The 26826-nt window shown below is 41.1% G+C and overlaps 2 protein-coding genes across 13 annotated transcripts in view; both read left to right on the top strand.

Moving 5' to 3' along the window:
• Positions 1-2478: 2478 nt before the first annotated feature.
• On the top strand, positions 2479-15322 carry fbxl2 (F-box and leucine-rich repeat protein 2). Of its 2 annotated transcripts, XM_086063402.1 has the most exons (15): positions 2479-3087; positions 5219-5280; positions 8494-8548; positions 8678-8729; positions 9114-9188; positions 9328-9422; positions 10471-10635; positions 10767-10893; positions 10974-11048; positions 11110-11240; positions 12441-12501; positions 12579-12623; positions 12823-12879; positions 13173-13385; positions 14426-15322. In XM_086063402.1, exons 2-15 carry the CDS (start codon positions 5235-5237, stop codon positions 14531-14533), a joined length of 1305 nt encoding a protein of 434 aa, XP_085919528.1. In that variant the 5' UTR covers positions 2479-3087; positions 5219-5234; the 3' UTR covers positions 14534-15322. The 2 variants fall into 2 exon arrangements, with proteins under 2 accessions (XP_085919528.1, XP_085919529.1); XM_086063403.1 differs by lacking the exon at positions 8678-8729 and having other exon boundaries at positions 2480-3087.
• Positions 15323-16092: 770 nt separating this feature from the next.
• Positions 16093-26826, top strand: part of clasp2 (cytoplasmic linker associated protein 2) — a 41245-nt gene continuing 30511 nt past the window's right edge. For all 11 annotated transcript variants that reach the window (XM_086062652.1, XM_086062650.1, XM_086062651.1 and 8 more), the window contains exons 1-6: positions 16093-16906; positions 20016-20094; positions 21453-21556; positions 22697-22788; positions 24185-24260; positions 25149-25246. In XM_086062652.1, coding sequence (XP_085918778.1) covers positions 16709-16906; positions 20016-20094; positions 21453-21556; positions 22697-22788; positions 24185-24260; positions 25149-25246 — 647 coding nt within the window. In that variant the 5' untranslated portion in view covers positions 16093-16708. The remainder of the gene's footprint in view (positions 16907-20015; positions 20095-21452; positions 21557-22696; positions 22789-24184; positions 24261-25148; positions 25247-26826) is intronic.

The raw sequence follows: 26826 nt of genomic DNA, 5'->3' as shown, positions 1-26826 counted from the left end.
TGCGTTTACTTCATGTTCTTTGCGTTTGGTCAGGAGAATTCAGAGATGCAAACAACAGCAATAATTTGCTGATTTGGCGCCCCACTTCTGTCGCCAATTTTTCTCAGTAACAGTAACATTTGTCCAGCAGTGACTCATTTATTTGGGACCCTACTTATTTTACCAAATATATTTACAACAATAAAATTCAGTCAAATTTGTTCACACACCATCATTGACTCATTTATTTGGTTTCCTACTTCTGTCACCAAATATTCTACTTGACAGCAGAGACTCACTGATTTGTTTTCCAGATTCTGCCACCAAATATTCACCACAACATTACAATAAAATTCGTCCATGTGCTACCAGTGACTCACTGATTTGGTTCCCCATTTCTGTCGCCAAATCTTCTTAACAATAAAATATGCGCCAGCAGTGATGCATTTATTTGGGACCCTACTTCTCTCACCAAATATTCTGCAACAATAAAATAAGTCTATGTGACCGCAGTGACTCACTGATTTGGTTCCCCACTTCTGTTGCCAAATATTCACCTCAACAATAAAAATTAAATAAAATTAGTCCATGCGACAGCAGTGACTCACTGATTTGGTTCCCCACTTCTGTCACCAAATATTTTTAACAATAAAATATGCGCCAGCAGTGATGCATTTATTTGGGACCCTACTTCTGTCACCAAATATTCTGCAACAATAAAATTAGTCCACACGCTAGCAGCGACTCGTTTGGGTTCCAACTTCTCTCACCAAATATTCTGCAACAATAAAATAAGTCTATGTGATCGCAGTGACTCACTGATTTGGTTTCCCATTTCTGTCACCAAATACATCACCTCCTATTCACTAACTTTCACCTGCTGTAGATTGTGTTTTTTTGAAGGAAACGCACCTCATGCACATCAGTGACACACGCCCATGGGACCATTTGAAAGTCGTAAAAAAAAAAAAGAAGTGAGAAAATGGAATGACAAGACGCTGATTCACACCCGCTGCCGTCTTGGTTGAGGCGGGTGAGAATTGTGTTGTGTCACTTTGCAACGTGCACGCAAACATGGCACAGGTGTGTCATTTGGCAGGAAGCGCACACCCAGTCGCACAATTTGTGGCCCTCTGAGACACCGACAGGAAGTCAGAAGAGGTCAGAGGAAGGAAGGATGATTTGGTCGCCGTGGCAACATCACCTTGTGATGGTCAAGGAGAAATACCTGTTGGGAGACGAGACATTCTGTAGATTGGGAGGTCACAGCTAAAAGTGACACCGGAAGGCGCCGCGAAGACCTCAGCAAATGGTTAGATGGAAAGTTTGGCACCAAAGTGTAAGGCGTACTTGTGGTTACGTACAAAAAAAAATAGATTTTGTTGCACTCTTGTGAAGCTTTGGACTGGAATCAGTGAGTCTTAAATTGGGCCTCCAATTATGCCATGCAAATGCTGCCCCCTCCCGGCTGCATGTGGAAAATGCTACTGGACCAAAATTGACACTGTCATTGTTTTTTTTTTGCTTTTTAAACATGTCATCTTTTATGTAAAACAGAATAACATGTTTTTTATTGTGTTCATGTTTTTTAACACAATAAATCACATTTACTAATTATGAGATACGTATAGTGGATATAAAAAGTCTACACACCCTTGTTAAAATGCCAGGTGTTTGTGATGTAAAATATGAAGCCAAGATAAATCATTTTGAAACTTTTTACATTAATGACACTTACATTTTGTAAAACAAAAAAAACAAAAAACTTTTTGAGAAGGGAGCTAAAAATTGGATGTGCTCACAATGAACCAAAAGACATTCAAACTAATGGTAAATAGGAATCAGCACACACCCTGGCAAAATTAAGGTGCCACTGATGAACCACAAATGAAGTTCAGGTGTTCATGAAGGCTTTTCCTGACATGTTTTTGCTATATCAGTGACAACCAAAGGCTTTGCGTTAAGTTTGAAGAAGGGTGTGTAGACTTTTATATTCACTGTACATGCTTTTCATCAGCATAAATCTACATTTTTACAACATACATTATATGTTTATGTAACAAATAACTTGACAAAATTTTTTTTTTAAATATCAATGTTTAATTAAATAAATAAATAAAAACGAAAAAAATCATCATACTTAAATTAGAGTAAATAATTAACAAGCTCAACAAGTAATATAACCAACAGGTGAAATGACTCCAATTTCAATACGAAGTCATAAAAGAAGCCTTAAATACGTAAAAAAAAAAACATTTAGCCAAATTTGTACAAATGAGAATACAATCGTGTTTACATATAATGATCCTTGTCCGCAATATAACCAAAACATATTAAGTTCCATCACAGAGAAAATTGTTTTAAACATATTATACCCTAATTGTATTTAGCATTACGATATTAACGTGCAAAAGTGCAAAATCGTCAGGAAAAGACGAAATGCAGCAATCAAAACAAATCCGCCACGCGGCTCGTCCCTCAGCGATGACGTCACGGGAGTCCTCCCCCTTCCTCGAGAGCGATTAAACGCAGTAAAATAACCCTCCGCGTACATTTTGTGTAAGTCGCCGACCAATAAATCTAATTTTCCGTAGCTCTTAACACCTTACGTCCATTTTCCGTTTTTATTTCTAGCGTGTTGAAGTCGAGAAGTTTCTCTTGATGTTTTAAAGGGTCAGCCGCCTCGCGCCGCGGAAGGGGAAGAGGCGGAAGTGAAGTCACTTTTTTTTTGACGGAGCGTCCATGTTATTATTGTTATTTTTGTTCGTCCTGCGATGAGACGGCCAGCTGCTGGGGAGCCGCCGGCCTGCTGCGACGCTAGCGATCGCCCCGGACCACCCTCGGCACCAGGCACCCTCTCGCCCGGCTGGCACCACACCACGACGACGAAGAAGAAGCGGAGGAGGGCGTGAGGAGCCAGCTAGTTCCGACTCGGCTTCCCAGACCGCCACCGCCGCCGCCGCCGCAGTCCACCGGTAGCGACACCGACGCGACGCGAAAATAAAACGGCGACAGAGACAGCAGCGCCGGGCGGCTCGGCTGGCGTCGACGCGGCTCGCGAGCAGGGAAGCCGCAGACATGAACGGGATCACCAAGGGCCGCTTCGAGGTAGGACGAGCGCGGTTGAACTGTGGGGGGAGGGGGGAGGGGGGAGGGGGGAGGGGGGAGGGGGGGTTCGACGGGGGTCGCCGGGGGTCGCAGGAGGGCCCATGCAGCCTGGCGGCCACTGTCGCCTCAGATGACCGGCTTCCAGCGGGGAGGGGGAGGGGGGGGGGGGGGTGCAGGTCGGCTGCATATTCAGTTTGTCAACACAGCCACCATTTGTGTCGTTTGCACACCTGAAGGGATTTTTTTTTTTAGTAATGTGTTAGACATTTTACTACCAACTCAACTAACTGCAGCATTGAAATTAGAGTGGGCTGCATAGTTGTCAACAAAGCAGTTTCTCTTATTTGCGCGCACACACACACTGAATTTTGATTCATGGCATAATTTTTTAACAAAATCTATGACCACCTGCTACTGAAATGAGCACATAACAGCTCATTAGCGACATGGTTGACCACCTGTCACTCCAGCTAGTACAAGTTGGCTCACTGCAGCATTAATATTAGGGTGGGCTGAGTAACTTGTCCACAAAAGCAAAAACTTTCTGTACCGCTTGTCCTCACAAGGGTTGCGGGGGTTGCTGGAGCCTATCCCAGCTGGCTTCGGGCAGTAGGCGGGGTACACCCTGAACTGGTTGCCAGCCAATCGCATACAATGCATACACACCAAAATCTTTTGACCTCCCAGCCCGCAAATTAGCACATGCCAGGTAACTGCTATCTTGTAACGTAAGCACAATTTGTCTCCTTTCTCCACTAAATGTAAATATTTATTATCAAGTCGTACATTTGATGCATATTTCTATAGATGTAGGACCACATGCCACTCAAATTAATTAGCACACGATGGCTAACTGCTGGAGATGAGCTGCGTATGTAGCTTGTCAACTGAGCGCCATTTGTCTCAAGTAAATGTTTGTTATTATGGCATACTGTACATTTTACACACATTTAGCCAAAATCAATGACCGCCGGTTAAAGTGTGCTTAAATTGGCTGCACTCTGTTGTTATGTTAACATACATTTCTTCTTCTATGAGTTGTCGAGACACTTTTCTCATCATCTGTGACTGACTTGCTGATGCTAATCCAGCTAGCGATGCATCTATTTGTAACCCTAACATTAGGCCAGTGTCATGCTTCTCCTCTGTTGACACCGTTTATCAGTGGCATCGCTTGTGCATTGCTGACATTCTCGCAGGCTTGATGCTACTTGACTTTCTCCCGTCATCTGCTTAGCTTGTTAGCGGTTGCACAAAGAAGCATCTGTGTGCATGTGTGTGTGTGTGTGTGTGTGGGGGGGCTTATATCTGTTGTTACGTTTTATACAGAATATAATGAAGGCAGGATCTTGCCATCAGTGACATGGAAGATATATTTTGTAGTCAATCGGCCGATTATTCAGTTATCGGAATTTTATTCGGCCGGTAATCGGAATCGACATCAGCTGTGCAAAAGAACTGAATGCCGGTTGTCCCTCCTTTCCGATGTTACCGCCTCTGAAGCTATCTCCGAAGGCGATAAATCACCTGGTTGACTTTGTGCCACTGTGTTATTCCATTTACAAGCCAGCGCCATGGAACAGGAACTCCCTGCTTGGGAATGTCGCCCGGCTGGCGTGGGAAAGCGGAAGGCAGCAGCGCTTCGTGTCACCTGAGTGCTCCTCCCGGAAGGAAGCTCGGTCAATTAAATGGAGACTTTTAAGGGCGGAAGAAGCTTGTAGGGCTGTTTAACTTCACACCCTTGTCGCACCTTTCCAACATTCCCGCACGTCGTGGAGGCGTAACCCGAACGTTTGTCATACGGCTTTCATGTGGTAATTTGGTGGGATCGCTGTAGAAACATTTAGTTTTGTAGCCCCTTTTACATGGTAAATTTTTTTTATTCACTTTCATACAAGTAGAAATTTGCCGTGTTATCTGTTTTTCTGCGATTTTCCCAGAGTTGCGCTTCTCAATAAAAGCCATCGGCATGGAAAAAATGTGGAAAAATCTAAATATTCTGGCCGCACTTCAGATTAAAAGGAGATCAGCGTGCCAGTGATGCTGTGGAAAACAATCACATGATGACTATTTCACAGGCAGATGATGATGATGATGATGATGACTGTGTGTCTTGTGTTTGTGTTTGCAGGTGTTCTCCAACAGCGATGAAGCCCCCATTAACAAAAAGCTCCCTAAAGAGCTCCTGCTTCGGTAAGATTATTGCTAAAACACTTCACAACAACACATCTGCACACGATGCACCACATCTGCCTAGCAACAAGTGTCCGCTCACCGCAGACCTGGAAGATTTTTAAAGGTTTTTTTATCCCAACTCCCCAAAATGTTTGCCAAATATGAAGCTTTTGTTGTGGACTGTATACATCTTACGAGAGGTGAAACGATTAATCGATTAACCAACAAATAATTGTCAATCAAATTGATCAATAATTATGTTTAGAGACCTACAATTATCCAAATTGTATTTCAGCCTCTTGACAATAAATATTCTAACATTTCTTTAGTCCTCTATAAAAACAGACTGATTGTGTTGAAATAAAAATATTTAAAAACATGTTTTTTATCTTTGGAAAGCAAGCAATGATCAATATTGTAGCCAATTTTGTATTTTGTGACGTTACCCACCAAACCTGTAAACAAATCATGAAAAAATAGTCAATGTGAAAAAAAAGGCAGATTAATCAGCAAAATAAGGGGCGGGCCGGAAGTATGGCGTCACAGGAAACATGCCCATATTTGTTTAAAGGGGCGGGGCCAGAAGTGAGGGGCAGGCCTTAGATCGGAAGGGAAGGGGCGGGACAGGAAGTGACGTCACCCATGCCAAAAGTTTGACGGAAGCGGGATTGTGATATTCTCTTTGACAGACGAATCGACTATTAAAATAATCGTTATTTGCAACCCTACTCCTTACTATTATTTGACATTTTATGTTGTTATTTTCTAATTTTGTACAGATGTCCCTTACCCATTTTTCATACTTGCGTATTCCACTTTACGCATGTCAACATTTCACCCTGCTTGTGTCAGGCTTTGTGTGCCAAAGCTCCAGGCCCCCCCTGTATGCAAACACAATGTGTGTGTGTGCGTGCTATAAATAGCTCGTCTCCGCTGGTGGGGAAGTCCGCAGTGCTGCTGCTGCTGCTGCTACTGCTGTGAGTCCCAACCAGTGCACCCACCGACACCGGCGTCCTGGGGCAACAATGGCGCCTCGTTACGCAACGCCAGCGTCACCCCGTCTCGCCTCTTATCTAAACTCGAGCAAGCGGCGCGCCGCCTTGTGATCGCTCGCGCGGCAAGTCGAGTGAACGCGCCAGAGGCTGGGAACGTATCGTCAAGGTGGTCATAAGATGGCCGACGTGACGGTTGCCCTCGGGTGACCTCCTCAAAAAGCGTTTCCTGTCATTGTTTGCAAACACGGCCGTGGGTTAGTCAAGTGTCCACGATTGCGCAATAAGCACGAGCGACTTTCACAATGTCCAGTGAAAATAAATAAATGCATTAATAATAATAATAATAATATAACAATAAAAATGGCTGTAAAGTGTATTTTAATTAGTAAAAAATAACACTTTATATTATAAATAAAATAATACATAAATACAAAGTGAAAATGCTTTAATAAAAAACGAAAACTAACAATATTATGCATAAAAGTAAATAAATAGATACAAATCTATTAAAAAAAAGCAATAATAACTGCTGTAAGCCGTATTTTAATGAGGAAAATTAGCACCCCATAATATTATAAATCAAATAATACATAAATACAAAGTGAAAATGTTTTAATAAACTATTATGCATTAAAAATAAATAGATAATAACCAATTTAAACAAAAAAATAGTTGTAAGCTGTATGTTAATCAGGGAAAATACTACTCCATTATATTATGCATAAAAATAAATAAATAGATAGATAAAAACAATTTAAACAAAAAAAAACACCCAATAAGAACTGCTGTAAGCTGTGATTCAATGAGGAAAAATAGCACCCCATAACATTATAAATAAAATAATACATAAATACAAAGCGAAAATGCTTTAATAAAAAATGAAAACACTTAGTGCAGCTACATGTTATGTTTATAAAACGATCTACAATTAATTATAGCAAATATCTCTGATATCATGCATGAGCTTTCAGAGTTCATTTTAGGCATATTCATTTTGGTATTGCATCCGTGCAGAAGAAGAAAGGTCAAATGGTCATTTGAGATCGTTTTTTTTTTCAGACAAGAACGCCAATTCCCTTCATTGATGTTAATAGCTGTTGTCGCGGCTTTGCCGGGTTCCGTGTGAAAGGCCTGCAAACGCCTCACCTTCCGTTACGTCTCCCATGCGGTTATTTTGCAACTGACTCAGCATCCACCCAAATTCAAGTCGGGCTGCAGTCGCCATGGCAACCCACTACACCCCCCCCCCCCCTTTTACGACGTGAGCCAGCTCACACTCGTTTACAGGCACGCTCGAAGGACGCATTTGTCAACAAATGCGGTGCTACGTTCCTAAAATGTATGCTGCATGCCGGGAATGAAAAAAAAAAAAAGGACGCATAATTTGAGGGGTTGCAATTCAAATCTTTTGGTTGCGAGGCAAAAATCTGCTTTTACAAACGAGAAATTCATCCTCTTTGTCGTGAACGTGTCATTGCTGAAGGTTTGATGGGCGAGTAAAACGATGCTATGCATTCACTTGCTCCAAGGCTGCTGTACTTAAACATGTCCTGACTTGCCCTGCTCAGACAGGCCTCAGGGTCCTAAGGCCAGACATGTTTAATCCCCACCAACACGATTCTTTGCATTCCCATCCACACGCTGCTTATGCTTGTGTTATTGTTGGAGTGTGTGTGCGTGTGCGTGTGCGTGTGTGTGTGTGTGTGTGTCCTGGTGGCCTTGCCTCCCTGGGCGCTGCCAGAGATTACTCCTTGGAAGATTCATGGATTGAGCTGACCCACTAGCCTAGCCTAGCCTATTGTAGCCCAATGTGGGTGTGTACAGTACAGGGAGATGAGTTTGTGTGCGAGGGCCTCCATTGCACCCGATTGTTCTTCTTTGAAAAAAAATGACGCATATATTGCTGTAATAGCATCGCAGGTATTTTGCAAAGGATGATGGTTTATTTAATAGTTTTATACATGGGTTCATATTGTTATTTTGTTTTTCTAGCTTGTTGATGTGCCACTGACGGTGAATTTTGGGGGCGCTAACACAAACAAGGGGACACAAATCATTTTATTATTTTTTTATGTGGGCTTGCTCATAATATCTGGGGTAATTCATCTGGTTCACTCGTTCCATTTATGTTGTGGAACAGGAATATGTTTTCCGCAAAACTGTTAGCACAAAATTGTCCACAATCTATACTTTGATGAATAGTTAAAAAAAATTATTCTTCATTTTCCCTGTGTAGAATATTCTCCTATCTGGACGTGGTCACCCTCTGTCGATGTGCCCAAGTCTCCAAGGTAAGCGTTGCTGCAAAGTTCCACTTAACTCATTTGCGCCCAAAAACGTATAAATACGTTCTATTTTACATGTTTTAAGTGTCCCAAAGACGTATTTATATGTTTTTATGTTTTTTTTTTATGCTATAGCTTACAGAAGGCTTTGATGCAGCCTCAACTGCAAAGAACGGTTGAAGAAATGGTAGTTATTACAAAAACGGCCAGCAGGTGGCAGCAGAGCAAAAGAGATCAACCTGGGCCATGTTGGAAAAAAAGCTCATTTACTCAGTTCTAAATCGATTTGTGAATAATGATGAAACTTAGCTAATTGCTGCAAAACGGGAACAGATAGAAATATGTTTTTTTTCTGATGAAAGAAGAGACTCTAATCTTTCTTTTGGTAGGTTCCATGTTTTTATAGCAATAAAACACAATATTCTGTGGGCCTTGCAAAATCAGTCAAAATCCAGCAAAACAGGCTGGAGCGAAGGGGATTGCTTCAGTGAAAATGGCTTTGAGTGAATGAGTTAATTGCCATCTGCTGGCCAACTTTTTACTACCCACTGTCCTGATCTGTGCCTGCAAGGCCTGGAACGTTCTGGCTCTGGATGGCAGCAACTGGCAGAGGATCGACCTGTTCAACTTCCAAACGGACATCGAGGTGAGAAAGAAAAGTCACATTGTAATTTGTGTGTATGTCGGGTGTGTTTATCCCGACCCGAGGTTTAATGCCGGGTCAGCAAGCTTTGGCAGCAAACGCTGATGTCACAGCTGATCCTCTTTCCTCCGCCTTCTTGAAGGGCCGTGTGGTGGAGAACATCTCCAAGCGGTGCGGAGGCTTCCTGAGGCAGCTCAGCTTGCGAGGATGCCTGAGCGTGGGCGACGCGTCCATGAAGTGAGACCCCCAACCCCCCCCCCCCCTCCGGTTCGGCACACCCATGCCGCTTAAATTCTAAAATAAGATTTTTCTAATATTACAAATACAAAAATCTTACATGAAAAATAGTCCAACGTGATATACTTTTTTTAAAATATTGGAAATATAGTAATACAAAAAATATAGTCTACACATTGACAAAAAAATTTAAGTTTATTAATTACTAAACCAAAATATGACAAAAACACGAAAATATTTAGGGATTTTTTTTCTCTGCCTTTACAGCTAAAAGAGATATTCCGCTTTTTGTTGATGAAAAAGTTTTTTTTTTTAAACAAATGTTAGGGGGAAAAGAAAAAAATATTACAAATACGATAAAAGCCTTGAGCAAATTAAATACTCCCCAAAAAAATCAAAAAATATTTATTACAAATTATTAAACAAAAAATAAATACCAAAGGATTAGATAAAAAATACACAATTAATTGACACAAACATTAGAAGAAAATACCAAAGTATTCAAGAAAAAAAAGTTGAACACCTCATCACACTTTTTGTTGACAAAAAAAAACTCGACACATTAGATAAGGAAAAACACATTTCTGAAAAATGTCAAATATAAATATATAAAATATATATATATATATATATATTTTTTTTTTTAGAAAAGTACAAGTACAGAAAGTATAATTCTAAAATTATTTATACAAAAAATCCAATTGAAAGACCATTTTAAAAAAAACAATGAGATTAAAATGACATAAATATTTCACGAAAAATTCACAAATATTTATTTTTATTTTTTAAAGAAAAAAGAAGTTAAATATCATTTGAAAAAATATCAAAATATCACAGCAAAATATAAAATAACTACACAAAAAAATATCAAAGTATTAGCTCTAAAACACACAACTATTAATAAACTGCATGAATTGAAAATACAAAAAAATGAACTAAAAAAAAAAAAATTCGGGATAAAAAATCCACACCACTTTTCCTCTCTTTTCCAATCATGTGCCCCCTGGTGGCGCATCGCAGTAATCCCTGTGTTGTGTTGCGGCTTTAGGACTTTTGCACAGAACTGTCGTAACATCGAAGTGTTGAACCTGAACGGCTGCACCAAGATCACTGACAGCACCTGCCTCAGCCTCAGCAAGTTCTGCTCCAAACTCAAGCATCTGGACCTCACCTCCTGCGTGTCCGTCACCAACCATTCCCTCAAGGCCCTCAGGTGCACTATATCGTTGACCATCCTCGCCCCAAATCAAAAACAATGCACAAAGATATTGTAACCGGTCACCAGTCCAATAAAGAATCCGTCAAAATGTTGTTTATTTTTTGTACTGGTTGACGATGTTCCAGCGATGGCTGCCGCACGCTGGAGACATTGAACCTGTCGTGGTGCGACCAGATCATGCGCGACGGCATCGACGCGCTGTCCCGAGGCTGCGCCGGCTTGCGAGCGCTATTCCTCCGAGGCTGCACGCAGGTACGGCCGAACCACGCGGTAACAAATGGCTGGATGCTTGGTCATAGAAAACCCGCCGCCATTTGTGTTTTGCGCCGCAGCTGGACGACGGCGCCTTGAAACACTTGCAGAAGCACTGCCAAGAGCTCACCAGCATCAACATGCAGTCGTGCACGGTAAAAAAAAAAGAAAAAAAAAAAGATGTGATTGTTTACAAACGGTGTGGTTTATGTGCAGCAAATCACAGACGAGGGCTTGGTGAGTTTGTGCCGAGGATGCCACAAGCTGCAGATCATCTGCGTGTCGGGCTGCGGCAACATCACGGACGCCTCGCTCACCGCGCTGGGACTCAACTGTCCTCGACTCAAGTAAGAAGCGCATACTCCGGCCTTTTAAAATTGAATCTCGGTTTTAGTCCCAGTTTCAATCGCGCTTGTTAGTTTTCACCATTGTTAGTCAACCTCATCCCGTTTTTACTGTGTCCTTTTTTGGTCGACGATAAATCTTATCATTTTAGTCCCAAGAATACATCGTTTGATTTGTCTACTTTTAGTCAACAAGACCTGTCAACGTTTTAGTCAGGACAATCATTTCACACCTGTTTGTTTTTTTTTGTCAGCAGATAAAGTTTTAAACATTTCGAATCTAAAACTATTTCACATAAAATTTCCTCTCATCTTTTTGATGAAAAACAACTCGACACACAATTGCAGTATACCAACAAGTGGCTACTATGGCTACGAGCTAATAAATTAGCCAGCATTAGTTCAAGTTCATATTATTGTTGGAACGTAATAGTCGTTGGGTTAATATTACGTAATAACAATTTTATTTACTACTTTTTTTTTTTTTAACCTTTAACCTTTCGCCTTGAATCCACCTCCTGTCTGTCCAATGTGTTTTGTGCATGTTGCACTCGCTAGCTGCAGATTTGAAAGGAGGCGTGTCACAGTGACAGATTAGCGGAGACGAGATTTGACAAAATCATATCATTTTTTGGCCTCGTTTTTGTTCATGAACTAAAATGTCCATAGGTTTTAGTCCAGTTTTGAAGTGAAGTACATTTTTGTTTCGTCTTCACTAGTCGACGAAAATGACGTATTTAGTTATTGTTTATTAACGAGGGGTTTAGTCTAGTCTAGTTTTAGTCCGGTGAAAAATGTGCGTTGACGAAATTATTTTTGTTTGGTTTTCGTTGACGAAATGAACACTAGTTGGGGAAAAATGCTTATTTTAAAATGGCTCTCTGGAGCAGAAGTAAAAATGTGGCTCTGTTTTCCTAGTTTGTAAGTCCCTTGGACTCGGAAGAGAAGTTGTAGTCCAACCAGTCTCTGATTGGTCAATCCTGGACGGGCATCATAGAGCTATCTTCATGATGTCATAAGTATTACTAATAGTGTGGGTCACCAAACCATATCGTTTTGTCTAATGACATTTGCTTAGCTTAATGCTAATGTTGTGCAAAACGCTAGAGCCTGCCGTTTAAAAGTCTACATTCAAGGTGTGCCTTTATGCAGCCGCTGCAGCTTCCCACATGCAGATTGAATGTGTGCTCGTGTGCTTGTTAGGATCCTTGAAGCTGCGCGATGTTCACATGTGACAGACGCTGGCTTCACCGTGCTGGCCAGGGTGAGTTGGCCCACCAATGTTCGCCCTCGTCCTCTCCAACTGATTTGATAACTTGGATTCTTTCTTCCTCTCTACAGAACTGCCACGAGCTGGAAAAAATGGATTTAGAAGAATGTATTTTGGTGAGACAACTAAGCTGTGACGTTACGCTGACATGATTCAAGTGATCTTTTATGATAAGAAAATTGAAGTGTTATAATAATAATAATAATAATAATAAATCACCCAAATTGCTGGGTCAAAAACGGCGGCTTTTCCTGGCCGTGTGAAAGCGGCATATTGGAGTCCTCAATGAACCAATGTTTTTGTTTTTGACCTTAGGTGACAGACAACACTTTGGTTCAGCTGTCCATCCATTGCCCCCGTCTGCAAGCTTTGGTAAACATGGCACTATAGCTTTTTGTTCCATTTCATCTATATAAGACATATGTGCATCAGGCAAGTATTCACAGAGCTTCACTTTTTACACATGTTGTTTTGTTTGCCTTATTCCACAATCTTGATCATTCTACGCACAACACCCCATAATGACAACATGAAGACTTATTTTCTGACTTTTTGCAAATGCATTTTTTTTTTTAGATCCCATGGATAAGCATTTATAGCCTCCTCCCTTCCTCATAAGTACATGGTTAAAAAGGTGTACGTCTCGGCCTTTGCTTTTTGCGCAGTCCCTGTCTCACTGCGAGCTGATCACGGACGACGGCATCCGGGCGCTGAGCGTGAGCGCGTGCGGCCAAGATCGTCTGAGTGTGGTGGAGCTGGACAACTGCCCGCTCATCACCGACGTCACCCTGGAGCACCTGAAGAGCTGCCACCGCCTGGAGCGCATCGAGCTCTACGACTGCCAGCAGGTCACGCGGGCCGGCATCAAGCGCATACGGGTAATAACCGGCATTATATACGATTCGCACAAAGTCGAAATATTGTGAAATGTTGCACTCGCACAAAAAATCTTAAATATTTCATGAAAATTACATTTGAGATTTCTTTGAAACATTTTGAAATATTAGAAGAAGTATAAAATAATGATTAAAAACACAGTATGATTAGACTGACAAAACATGTTTGCATGAAAATTACAAAAATATTAAATGGAAATGCTTACATACGTGCATTCACTTGGAAAAAAAATAAAAATCATGTTTTTCTAAATATTTTTTTTAGTCATTCAATTTTTTTCCCGAAAAATCACGGTAAAAAAATTCAGAAAAACTGGAGGAAAAATAACTAATTCTCACAAAAAAATTAATTTAATCAGAAAAAATATGGGCGGAAAAATATTCGGTAATAAACAATAGCCTGGTGTTTTTCTGAGTTTTTTTTTTTACCTCTGAACTCCAAGTGACTTGTTGCAGACTCTCTAATGGTGGACACTATATCACAACTATATCACTTACTGGCTCAGTTATGGTAAGTATACGAACATGTCAATCGATCAGCATGATTGTAGTAATTTAACAGTTACGTTTCTACAGAAGCATATTGCATGTGAAAAAGTGTCCGCCTTTTGCGAGTCTGCAGAAAGTCACTTGGAGTTCAGAAGTTAAAAAAATAATAATAATAATTTTATTTGATTTTTTTCTGTTTTTTGAATATTTTTCCCACCCCCTTTTTCTGAATAGTTTTATGACAGAAAAAAATATTCTGAAAACCAGGAAATTTACACACACAAAAAATACACACAAAACTCCCCTCAAAAAATGTGTCAAAAAAACAGGAGTTTTTCTCCTCAAGTGAATGCAACAAGCTGTTTTTTTTTTCTTCATGCACTAAGATGTCATAATGCAAAGGTTTCAATAGGTGGCAGCAAAGATCCACATGAAGAAGTTTAACTGCCTGGAGATGGTGCCATGCATTTGTGATGCTGTGGATTGTCTTTGAAGGCTTTTATCCCGCCGCATTAACACGTTTGTTTGCACAGGCCCACCTTCCCGAGATCAAGGTCCACGCTTACTTCGCCCCCGTCACGCCCCCTCCCTCGGTGCACGGCGGCGGGCAGCGCTTGTGTCGCTGCTGCATCATCCTCTGACAGTGGAGGGCCAGGGGGGGCCACCTCTGCCTGCAGGTGCTGCTGCTCTGAAACCACACAGGAGGACGAAGACCAGGACCTGGTGGAGGGTGGGACAGGGAGGGGGGGTGTAGTAGAGGGAGAGAGGAGGGGCTGGACCCACTCGACTGCTTCCTGGTCCTAGCCGGACCGCTACAAAGGCCCCTCCTCTTTCTCATGAGTGTCTTCTCACGCTTTTATCGTCCTCCCTTTTGCCCGCCGCACATCCAAAATGGACGATCACGTGACGCCATGGGGAAAACAGGACCACAATTTTGAGGTTTTGTTTGTACAGAGAAAAAAAAAGAGACATTTAAGGCAACTTTTTTTTTGCTTATTGTAACGGTTCTTCCTGCTCCCCGCCTGAGTGTCAATTCAGAGCCGCAGTGTTTAAAAAAAGAAAGAAAAAAAAGTGTTACAGCATTTGTTTACATCCTGGAATAGCTTAGCACCACGCCAACTCATTTACATTGGTAGCCAGCCTTCCATACGCTATAGAAATTTTACAAGCGACCCTGTTTTGACAATCACACGCCATTTGGAAAAAAAATCATAGCTCAGCATTTTGTCCCTTCGACAACATGACTCAAGGATTTTAGGGACAGGAAAGATTTTCAACACGATTATTTGTCGATGGCACAAACAAAAAAAATTTGATTGGCTAAAATGACTGATGCTAACGCCTTTCCTCTCCATTGAAAAGCTCTTTAACAGTTTTATGTTTGAGAAAATAAACAGATGGATAAATAAAGTTCAACTGTAGGAAACACACGTATGGTGTCTTGGGTAGCATTTTTTTGTGTGGCTTGTTTATTTGGATTGCCTGCATTGAGTTAAAACTTAGAAAATATTACAAATATAAAGATATTAGATGAAAATGCAAAGATTTTACACAAGTTAAGAAAACATTTCATACACAAAAAAACAGATTGGACAACATTACAGAGAGAAGTCCAAAATAGTTTTTTTTTAATTGTAGAATACAGAATAAATACAAAAACAAATATAAGATGAAAATTTTAAAAATATCCATCCATCCATTATCTGATTTGAAGAAAATGTTTACATCCATTTTTTTAATTTACATGCACAATTGGCCTCAAACAGGAGGATGGCAGCTAATAAATATATATATTTTTATACTTATTAAAGAGAACATAAATATTAGGAAAAACAAAAAAGTAACAAAAATACAGGAACATTAGTTAATACAAATAGGATAAATACACAACGTTAACCTTTACATGCATTGCGGCGAGCCAATCTGTCATACCGCCAAATGACCAACGAGTGGAAGCAAAGATCCATTTAGGCGCCTGACACGCCCACACGATAATGTAGTTTTACCACTAAACATGAACCCTCTACAATAATTAATTCATTTAAAAAAATATTTTAAGTATTTACATCAAAGTACCAGCAAGTTCCAAATACAATTTCCAATTTAACAATTGGACTAAGCCTTACAATATTTACTTCAGGCATTGTACCGGGCACCTGTGCGGCGTCTTAGGACCTCGTCAGTTAGCTTGATGCTTGAACCAGAGACGAGAGAGTGCGGCTCACTTTGGACCTCCCCTCGGCATAAATGCGCTTGTTTCCCGGGCAGCGCGCACCATTCCTACCGCTTCTCCGCGGCTCCAAGCGGCGTCGGCTCACATTCTCAAGTCGGAGCGGAGCGGAGCGAAAACTTCACTCAACGAAGTGACCTAGCAAAGGGGCTTTTGTGGAGACTTTTCCCAGCCTCCTTTTTTGGCGAGGAAGTGGGAGCCCCTAACGGTTAAGGCCCGAAGCTAGCCGAATTAGCCGTCTGCTAGTTGTTTTCAGGCGGGGATTTTTGAAAAACACTGACTTTCTGCCACAAACGCACGCTTTTTTGGACTGTTTAACGGGAGTTTGGGGTCCTTTGGTCGGCCGAGAGGTGTTTTATTGTGCTTAATGTGAGGTTATCGTTGGAAGAAAACACAGGGATGACTCCGGAACCAAGTTGTCAACTCCAGCTCGCGGCGGACTAATTGATGGTCGCAAACATCCAAGAGACGTAGTCCACACCGCGTAGACCAGCGACACATCCGCGGGACTATATTAACCGACCCGGGGTCTTCCTTACGACCGGCTTTTCTAACCCCTCCATCTCCTCCGAGAGTGCCGCCCGAGATGGAGGACCGTGACAATATGGATTACTTCTACCAGCAGATGGTGCAGAAAGATGTCACCCGCCGGTTGCAGGTCGCTCAGGACCTCATCGACTACCTGAGCGACCCCTCTCGCTCGCCGGATGTGGAGCAGGACAAACCTCGGCTGGACAAGACCGTCGACGAGCTCACCGGCTGGGTCAACTCCAGCAATTTCAAGGTAAGGTTGGGGGGGGGGGGGGGAGACTCCTCTTAAGCTTAATTACAGAGTGCACAATAAAAAAGAAAGGAAAATATACAATAATGTCAGACAAACAACAACCACAAGACAGGAATGTAGATCAGAAAACAAGATAAAAAATAGAAGGCATAGAATACACATCGGGGGAAAATACAGTACACAAACAAATAAATACAGGATAAACAATAGAAAAGCAGTAGACAACAAAAATAGACCAATTTAGGTAATACAAAAAACATTGGAGAAAGTACAACAAAAAGATGACAATATTAGACAGAAATATCTACGAACATTTGAAACAAAAAAAATCTAAAATATTGGACAAATGTGTTCAAATACAGCAAAAGACACAAATATTAAAGTATTATGAAATACAAGACAAGAGGAGGAAAAGACAATTTTTAGACAATTACAATTTTTTTTAACAAAATACACAACATCATTTTATGCAACAAATAAAACTATTTGGCAAAAAAGGCAAAAATATTTGAACAACATTCAAGGTTGAAAAAATACATCATCAGCAAAATACAGTACAAAAATGCTTGACCAAAATTTTGCAACATTATAAATTCCGAATCAAGACAAATGTTAGGTGAGATTTACATAAATACAAGCATAAACATACAGAAATGTTCAATCAAAAAAAAAGTAACATAAAACGTTACATGACCAATACACTAATGATAGAAAAAACAACATTTTGGATGAAACCATTCAAAAATAATGGGGAAAAATAAATTAAAATATAAGAATTACTGGGGGAAAAGATAGATGTAAAAACAAATATTCACGAAAAACTAAATACAAAGAAATATCGCCGTTACCTGGGCAGTTTTCGTATGCATCTATTTTCTCTACCGTATTCCTTATTTTATTTGTTTTCATAAACAGTTTTCAAACGATAATTACGACTAGTAGATCATTTCTACTCTCAAAGAGGCCAAATAAACTCGTAACTGCAATTGTAATAGGAAACGGCCAATCTATTGGTTTCATCTCTCAGGTCCATCACATGCTCCGCTCATCGCTCAATGCTGCAAATAAAACAGTGGCATGCTTCCTGTTTTGGGCAAACATTGTTCACTGGGGACTCATTTTCCATTAGTAGCATGAATTAAACATGCGTTTCATGTTTTTGGGGTTAGACTGACGAGACCCATTGTCAGGATGCAGATGTGTCTCCCCCCCCCCCCCCACTGTATAGGATGGGGGAGGGGTCATGGGAGCACTCCATCCCAGCCGTCCTCCCTATTTCTCTTGCTGTGTCCCTCTTTATGCTTACTCTGCATCCACGCTGTGTGCGCCATATCGAGAAGAAAAACAAAACTGGAAAGTGGCTCATATTGCCAAAATAAACACACCCATCCTGACTGCCAGTCAAAACATTCCCCAATGTTGTTTTCAATCCATTAATGACATCTGCACTGATTTTCCTTTTTTCCCTTTTCGAAAAACGTGACAAACTGACTCTGGGCATCATGCGTGGACCAAAATGTGATTCCTGTTTGTCACGTTTAACACAGAAAGCTTTTTCTTTACATCATGTTGAAATATCACTCAAAATATATATGGCAAAATGTTATGATGATGACAAATTAACTTGACTTTAATAGCATGTCTTTCCTATCTTCAACTTGACAAATGAAAATCATTTTACTACAGGTAGGAAATAGGAATGTTAAATTGTCACTTAAAACAACCTTTTATGAAGTCAACGGACAAATACAAACACTTTCACGTCATTGCCAATAAGAAAAATTGTTGACCAATGGAAATTGCATTTTGTACTGCCTCCTCTGCTTCCAGTCCGTGTCTTTTGGCTGTTTGGCTGCGAGTCAGGAAGCACAAAAAGACATTTGAGGAAATAAAAACTCCTCACGGTCCAAAATGAGAACTTGTGTTTCTCTTCAACAACGCTGTGGAAAAATTGTGTCGTGCAGCTTTTGGTGAGAATACATCATCCGTCATTCCCGTCTCCAGCTGTTGGAAAGGCCTGAAACCTCAAACCCGACGCCGTGCAGCAACTGGAGACTCGGGTAAAAAAGCGGAGGCGATGAAAAGATGCAGAGTGTCAAGGACGGATTGGACGAATTTATTGGAGCACGAGGCCCAGGCAACTGTCACCTCTGGCTGTCAAGATGGCCGAATAGGAGCAGATGTTGGGACTCGGGGTGCATCCGTTTGTAATGCGAGGTCACCTCCGTGTCCAGACTTATTTTGTCAGAACGCCAAACTCCAAAGTAGAACTCAGAAATTCAGTAGAGAAGTCTAAATTTTGGTCTTGTGACATCACAAGTCTACATTACAGAGTCGCTAATCTGGGTATCATGCTAATAATGCTAATGATGCTAGTGAGATTATTATGGTTTTCACTAGCAGCTGTTGTTGTTTTTTTACGTCACGACTGAATCGGATTACGAAAGCTGGCAAACGTTTGGGCGATTAAAACACAAAGTGGTCTCTCTGGACTTTCTGCGTGGACCCCCTTAAGCTCCACAAAAAATTCTGCGCACTAATTGGCAAACTAAGCCGGCGTACGTCCCCCTCACAATGGAGGCCATTGAGTCCCAGCAGAATATTCCAGCATTCCTCATTTTTTTCTTTCTTTTTTAAGCACTACAGATGCTGTGTGTAATTATTTGGACTGTGAGCTTCGTCAACATGGCCAGATTCCTCTCTTTTGGGCCTTGGCGGACGTCACGCCACTTACCTGCTTCTACTAGGCTTTTGACTAAAATAGGCAAGGGGCTGTGCTCCGACCCGCCACTCTCTGGAGTTTTATAGTCAAGCGGGCTCGCGTGGTGCCAAGACAAGCATTCCAATCCGTGTGCGGATGGGATCTCCATCAGAAAAATTCTGGCGGTGGAAAAAGTCCACGCCGCCACACCAGATGGGAAAGCAGCCCCCCCCCCAGTCCCCAACCTTCCTGTCCTTCCTTCTACATGTGGCTGAAGAGGGTAGAAAGTAAAAAAATTAATTAACCATATATTCCAGTATGTCGACTAGTAAATGTCACGCAGTTTATTTTCAAATATATTTATGGATTGAATTTTCACAAGCTATCTTTTTTTTTTACTTTTTATAGGTGGCGCTGTTGGGCATTGACATCTGTGCAGCTTTTGTGGACCGCCTTGGCGAGCGCTTCCGAGGTTACCTGGGCACAGGTGAGCAAGCCACTCAACAATTCATTTTGCTCACAGAAAGCTTTGACAGTCTATGCAACAAGTAGGGGAACCAACAACAGGAAGTAGACCACAATAACTGAAAAGAAACAGTAACCGCAGTTAAACACGCCGGGCATTTCAAACTTTTCTTTCAATCAAGTTTTATAAAGTTTTTCTTTTTTATTAACTCATTTACTCGCAGCCATTTTACTGAAGCAATTCCCTTTGCTCCCGTCTGTTTTACTGGATTTTGACTGATTTTGCAAGGCCCACAAAATATTGTGTTCTATTGCTATAAAAACATGGAATCTACCGAAGAGTCTTATTTCACCAGGGAAAAAAAGTATATTTCTATTTGATTCCATTTTGCAGCAACTAGCATTAGAATATAGCTAAATTTAATAATTATTCACAAATCAGTTTGAAACAGTGGGGAAAACGGCTTGTTTGCAACATGGCCCTGGTTGATCTCTTATACTCCGCTGCCACCTTCTGGTCGTTTTTGTAATAACTACCATTGCTTCAACCGTTCTCTGCAGTTAGGAGGCTGCAGCAAAGTCTTCTGTATGCTCTAGCGTTAAAAACACACACATTAAAAACGTATAAATACATCTTTGGGACACTGGTAATATTTAAAATAGAACATATTTATACGTTTTTGGGAGCAAATGAGTTAATAGTGACGGACTTTTGAAATGATTTAGTCTATTTTTTTATCACGAAAATTGAACAGAATTTGAACAGGGGTGTGTCGACTTTTGATGTCCACTGCATGCGTCGTCAGTGGCTGTCAAGATGTCCGCAGCGTCCGTGTCAGCCACCCTGGCTGGCGCTTGTCACAAACACTCGCACTCACCCACGCGTGCACACAGTTCAGCCGCGTCACTTTTTATTTCTGCTTTCTCAAAAGCTTGTCTACTGCGGCTTGATTCCGTCATGCCTTGCGTCTCCCCGCAACCGCTCCCAAACACTGGCTTGGCATGCTGAGAGAAGGCTGACATCATCCAGTGCAACTAAGTGCATGATATTGATCTTGAAAACGACAAGCGTTGTGCTGTGCTCTCTTTTACTGACGTCGGCTGAAAAGGGAGCGATTAAACAAGTCGAGTGTACGCCTTTTAAGCCGTGAGGCAACACAACAACAAGCAACCCTCCCCCCGCTTTTTTTTATTTTTATTTAAATCCCTCATTATTTGGCCTCGTTACCATGACAACACACTGTTATGTGAGCACATGGACAGGAAAAGCAGGGATGATGTCGCTTCCCTCGACTACACGCCTACTGAGTCATCACTGTCATTTGAAAGACGTCCACTTGGGGGCACCCCTCATTGCTTTTGTCCTACGTGTTTGTGTAGTGTTGCCAGCACTGGTGGACCGGCTGGGGGACGGCAAAGACCAGGTCCGGGAGAACAGCCAAGCGCTCATCCTTCACTGCATGGAGCAGACGGCCTCGCCCATGGTAAAGCTCTCCTTCAACAAGCACATACATGAAGCCAAACACTCTCAGACTGACAACAAGGATTCTTACTTGGCTCACTTGCATATACTGTAAATCATAAAAAAGCAACACAAACATCGTCCGACCACTTCTTACAGTCGGTAACTGAATATGTTGGGCTAAAAGCAAAAGGGTGGATTAAAATCAATTGGTAATGCGTAGTTTTCCCCCTGGATGGTAGTCCCACCCAACTAGGGGCAACTCCACGCACACAAAATGCAAAGGAAAATAAAATATGGTGGTAAATAAGAAGCAAAAATGAAAGGAAAAAAATAGAAAAATACGAATAATTGATTCTCTAATTTCTGGATTATTTTTTTTTGTAATGTATCTAAAAATGATTACAAATTCACAAAATAAGCCTATTAAATAAATACAAGTAAAAACAGAGTCCTTACTTTGGTTCCAAAAATAAACATAAGTGGGTGTCCTTTTTTTTTTTTTAATGAATTTTCAAATACTGTAAATTTTAGAACATTTTCACAATTTTATGAATTTGATTAAATAACATTCACAAATACTGGAATGCAAGGAAACACAAGGCCTTACTGAAAAATAAATAAACAATGAAAATAGCACTCCAGCATGTTATACTTTATAAAAAATACTGACTAATAATTACAGTAAATAGATTGTAAAGAATGAAAGTGTTTATGCATCATGAATTTCATTATTTGCGCTGCTACTCCTAGTATACCCGCCTTGGCCAGCTGGAGGCAGTATAATACAGTCAAGCAGATATAAACAAAGAAGAAAAGTGCCTTTTTTTGTGACAGTAAGATGCTGTAATAATATTGTTTTTCATTGAGGTAGAAGAATATATCAGTGAAGTGAGTGTTATATTTTAAGATCTTCAAAAAAAAAGAATTATTATATAATATATTAAAATAACACTGTAGTGTCATTATCACAGAGCGCTATAGCGCCCTCTTTTGGCTTCCCTGGTAGCGCCACAGCAGCTTTGATCTCCCGGCCATCTGCGTTGCCATCACATTCAGTCACTGCCGATTGTCACCAACTCTCGCAATCTTCTCAGCGGCTTGCCGCAGTCTTTTCCCTTTTGCTCCTTCTCCCGCTAATTTGCTCTCGCCATCTCTCCAGTACGTTTGGGAAAGACTGCTGCCGGGCTTCAAACACAAGAACTTCCGCAGCCGAGAAGGACTGTGCCTCTGCCTCAGTGCCGCGCTCAGCTCGTAAGTAGGACTTTTCTTTTTTTAGTCACTTCTTTGGAAGAATAACCAGATGTATTTTCAGTTGAAGTTCAGTTGAAAGTTATTTCAAGAAAGTATGTCATCATGTATCGTCACTCTCTTGGAATAATCCGCTTGGTTTCTCTCAACTTGACTGGATCTTGGTCAGTTCTGGATGGATAAAGTATGGCCCGCGTGCCACATATGGCCCACTCTGGTATTTAATCAGGAAAATGTTATGTTATATAAGCGGGCCATAAAAAGCATTATTTAGCTAAAAGCATTGCAATTTAATTTTGTCATTATTTCACAAAATCATTGATTCATTTGTTGTAAATAATAAAATATTAGTACAAACAATTTTACAGTGTTATTTTTTTTAAATTAAATTAAGAAAAATGTAAATAAAAAAAGAAGAATATGCATGTTTCATTGTCAAAATTTGGCATTTTACCTTTTGTAAAGAAATTGAGATGGTGATTTAAAATACATCTAGTAAATAACTGCTTCATTGGTCATTATTAGATTCACTATAAATAGTACAATTAAAATGAGAATGTATTTTTGTTTTTATTAGAAACTCTTTTACATGCCCATTTAAGCTTTTTTTTTTTTTCTCTCTCCCCCTCATACACAAAAGACACGGTGCCTCTGTCATGGTTTAAAAGTCACATAAAAGAGCACAAAAGTTTCTACAAGCTTGTATTTGTTCCTAGCGCCTTTAAAAGTCTGCTGTCTATTAACAGCCACTGAAGTCCTCACATGATCTTGTGGCCGAAATTGCCAAACATAACGTCACCACCCCCGCCTCCGTTTGTAGACGCTTTTACCACAGAGGCTCCCGCTAGTTCCAACTGAGAAAACGTCAAAACGTGCTGAGGCGGCGTATTCTCACCATTTATCGCCAATTTTTTTTGCTCTCTTTCACTCGCTTTGCTATGTTAAGCGCTGCCACATGATCTGTTGCTCTGTGTTACTTGAGCTGAGCCTCTCCAGTCATCCTGCGCTTGGCTTGGCAGAAAGACACAAACGAACATAAAGATGATTTGAGTCATAAAGACCTTTCTTGTTATTAGCGAGACGTCTCCTTGGCGCTAAATTTGGGCTTTTAACATGGAGAAATGCTTTGCAGATGTTTCTGGCTAGCCCGTGGATGGAACGTTGCGCGGCCCAGTAGAGTGGAGCCGCTAATGCTAGCGCCCTTTTGCTAATGGATTGCGTCGTCGTGCTCGCTGTCGAGCGATTATCTGGGCTGTAAATCACTCGATGGGTGTATGGATTTTAAAAGATTGTCCTGGCAAATGTTTTCCCTTTGGAGGAAACTCTGCTGTGAGCTGTTGTCTGGCATTTCTTCCTTTATTTGTGTTGACTTCTAACATTGCCGTTGCACGCCTCGCAGGTATGGCGCACAGACGTTGAGCCTGAGCAAGATCGTTCCTCATCTTTGCATTCTGACGGCAGACCAGAACCCTCAGGTAAGAGCTACATTTGCACAGCAGCCATTATTAGCGCTATTAGCACACTTCTGGCGTGGGGGGAGCTTCGACGTTGTTTCCGCCCCAAAGGGGAAATCGGCTGCCGTCGTCTGCCCGGCAATTATCCACCCGCACTCTGTCCCTACCAATCAGCGTTGTGAACGCCCACGCCTCGCTTGCCCCCTTTTTAACAGCATCCAGCCATCCAATCGCAGCAGGGCAATAAAATGAGTAAAGGTTCCCTACAGGGTTTATATTCGAATGTGTTATCTTCACAAGTGCACTTAATGGTGGAAGACTGAAAACCTGATTAAAAAAAAAAAAGAGCCTAATTAAGTAATGCCCTTAATGCCCTTAATGCCTGTCATTGCAGGTGAGTGCTCCGCTGACAGCATCTGTTCTTCTCGCCATATGCGTTTTACGAAGCTTACTTTTTTTTTTTTTAACCTTCATTTTTGGTGGCTGAAATTGTCATGTACAGTGGACCCCCACTACTAGCGGGGAAATAGGGATCGAGCCCGACCACAAATAGCGAAAATTCGCAAAAAAAATTGATGCTTGCCAAAAAGTGATTGTAATTGCAAATATTAATAGATTAAATCATACATATACCACAAACCGTCATGTCAAAAAACTTGGAAAGAGGCACAGGAGATTACAAACCATCATACTGTAGATTTGTGAAATGTGTTAAATGCATGGAAAGGCTTTAACAAAAAGATTTATTTCCCCATATTGTGGGTACAGGCTTAGTGTGCATTATACTTTTTCGACCTCATTTCATTACATAGACTGCTTACAAAGCTGTAATGCTGCTGCTTGGCAAATGATGTACAGTATGTATGTTTTCAAAAGCAGCTTACCACTTTGAATTTCTGTGACGTGCAGGTACGAGAGGCCTCCATCACAACAATAGTGGATATTTACCGGCACGTCGGCGAGAGGGTACGAGCCGACTTGGCAAAGAGAGGACTGCCTGCCGCACGGTCAGTTGTTCTCACACATGCGCACGCACACACACGCACACACACACGCACGAACCGTCCGGTCAGTCCCAGGCCACGCCATGCACCACTCTGCCCTTCACAGAGACGCTTTTGATCCCGAGCACAATGCTGACTGGCGCTGGTGGAGTTGGAGAAACGGGGGGGAGGGGGGGGGGGGGGGGGGGGTTGAGAGGGGCTGGCTGACAGGAGGGCCAAAGCCATGTGTCCTTCAGTCGTCTTGCAACCAAACTTTACCAAAATTGCCCTGGTGTTAAAAAAATACAAAGTAGCAAGGAAAACTAAAATAAATAAATAAATATATGTATTATAAAAAAAACATAAAAACATATTCAAAAATGCTGTAATTTGTTTTGAAAAAAACCCCCTATATAAATAAATATTATGAAAGGGATAGAAAATATAGCGTAAAGCATATTAGACAAAACTGAGGGGAAAATATTAGTCAAAAATACACAAAATATTCAACAAAAAATAACATATTATGAAAAATACACCTTTTTAAAAATCAGCAAATATTAAATGCAAAAATAACTGAAATGAAAAATACTAAAATATGAAAAGACTATTAAAAAAAATGTGCAAAAAAAAATGGTCGCCGGCACCTGGGCTTTCATGCGCCATGTTTCCTTATGCGTCTGACCCTTCTGCTGTCCTGTCAGTCTGAGATGCTAAATAGTGTATTGCCGATAATTTGAATGTCTTAATACTAATCTGTAAACCGCATCATGCCGAGCTGCGTGTTGAAGGTCATCATTAAATTTGGCCTCGTCATCCCATGTCTGCAAAGGGCCATAATGTGCTGACTGCTATCAGTGAGCGTTGTGTCTGCGAATGCTGACGTCTGTCATGTGTTGTGCACATCAAGTCTCCAGTGTAAACGCACAACTGTCTGGACGGAAGTGCACGACTTGTCTACAGATACAAAAACCTACATTCACTGGAGCATTATGACAGGCTTTGTTACCTTTGTTACCTTTTGTTGGGTCTGCGGCCTCTCGCTCTTATGCGGAGCTGAAGTTTTCCGGGCCATATTGCATATCAACTTGTAAGAGTTTACATCAGATAAGGCAGAGAATGAGGACACCGTGGTAGACAATGAAGGGAGTTGGCGACCAAAGATGGCATAAAAGTAAAGCAGAAGTGAACGCAAGGTAAAATGCTTGAAATGTGGACTTTTTTTAGAACTCTCAGGCTGCCTTGTATAAACATTAAACTGTGGATTTTTGATGAGGAAAACATGAAGAAGGCAAATGGGGTGAGCAAGAGAGAACTGACACGGTTATCAGAAATGACATTTAAAGACACGTGCGTCTTTTCTCACAGTTCAAATCCTTTTCCCCCATTCAAATGAATGGGGAAGCCATCAATTTGTTCCAGCCCAGCACGGGCCGGGTTGTCTTTTGAGAGTTTCCAAAAACAATTGGCAAAAAAATAGAAAGAAAATATTTCCTGATTTGAATCAGTCGGCCAATTTATCAGCCGGGCCCTAATATGCACGAGAGGATTGTTTTATATCTGTCAGCATGCGTTGCTACTGCTGGTGTTCCATTAAAAAGTGT

Source organism: Leptonotus elevatus, chromosome 19 (genome assembly GCF_054856555.1).
Source record: "Leptonotus elevatus isolate MCC_2025b chromosome 19, RoL_Lele_1.0, whole genome shotgun sequence".
NCBI lineage: Eukaryota > Metazoa > Chordata > Actinopteri > Syngnathiformes > Syngnathidae > Leptonotus > Leptonotus elevatus.
This window is presented reverse-complemented; position numbering and strand designations above follow the sequence as displayed.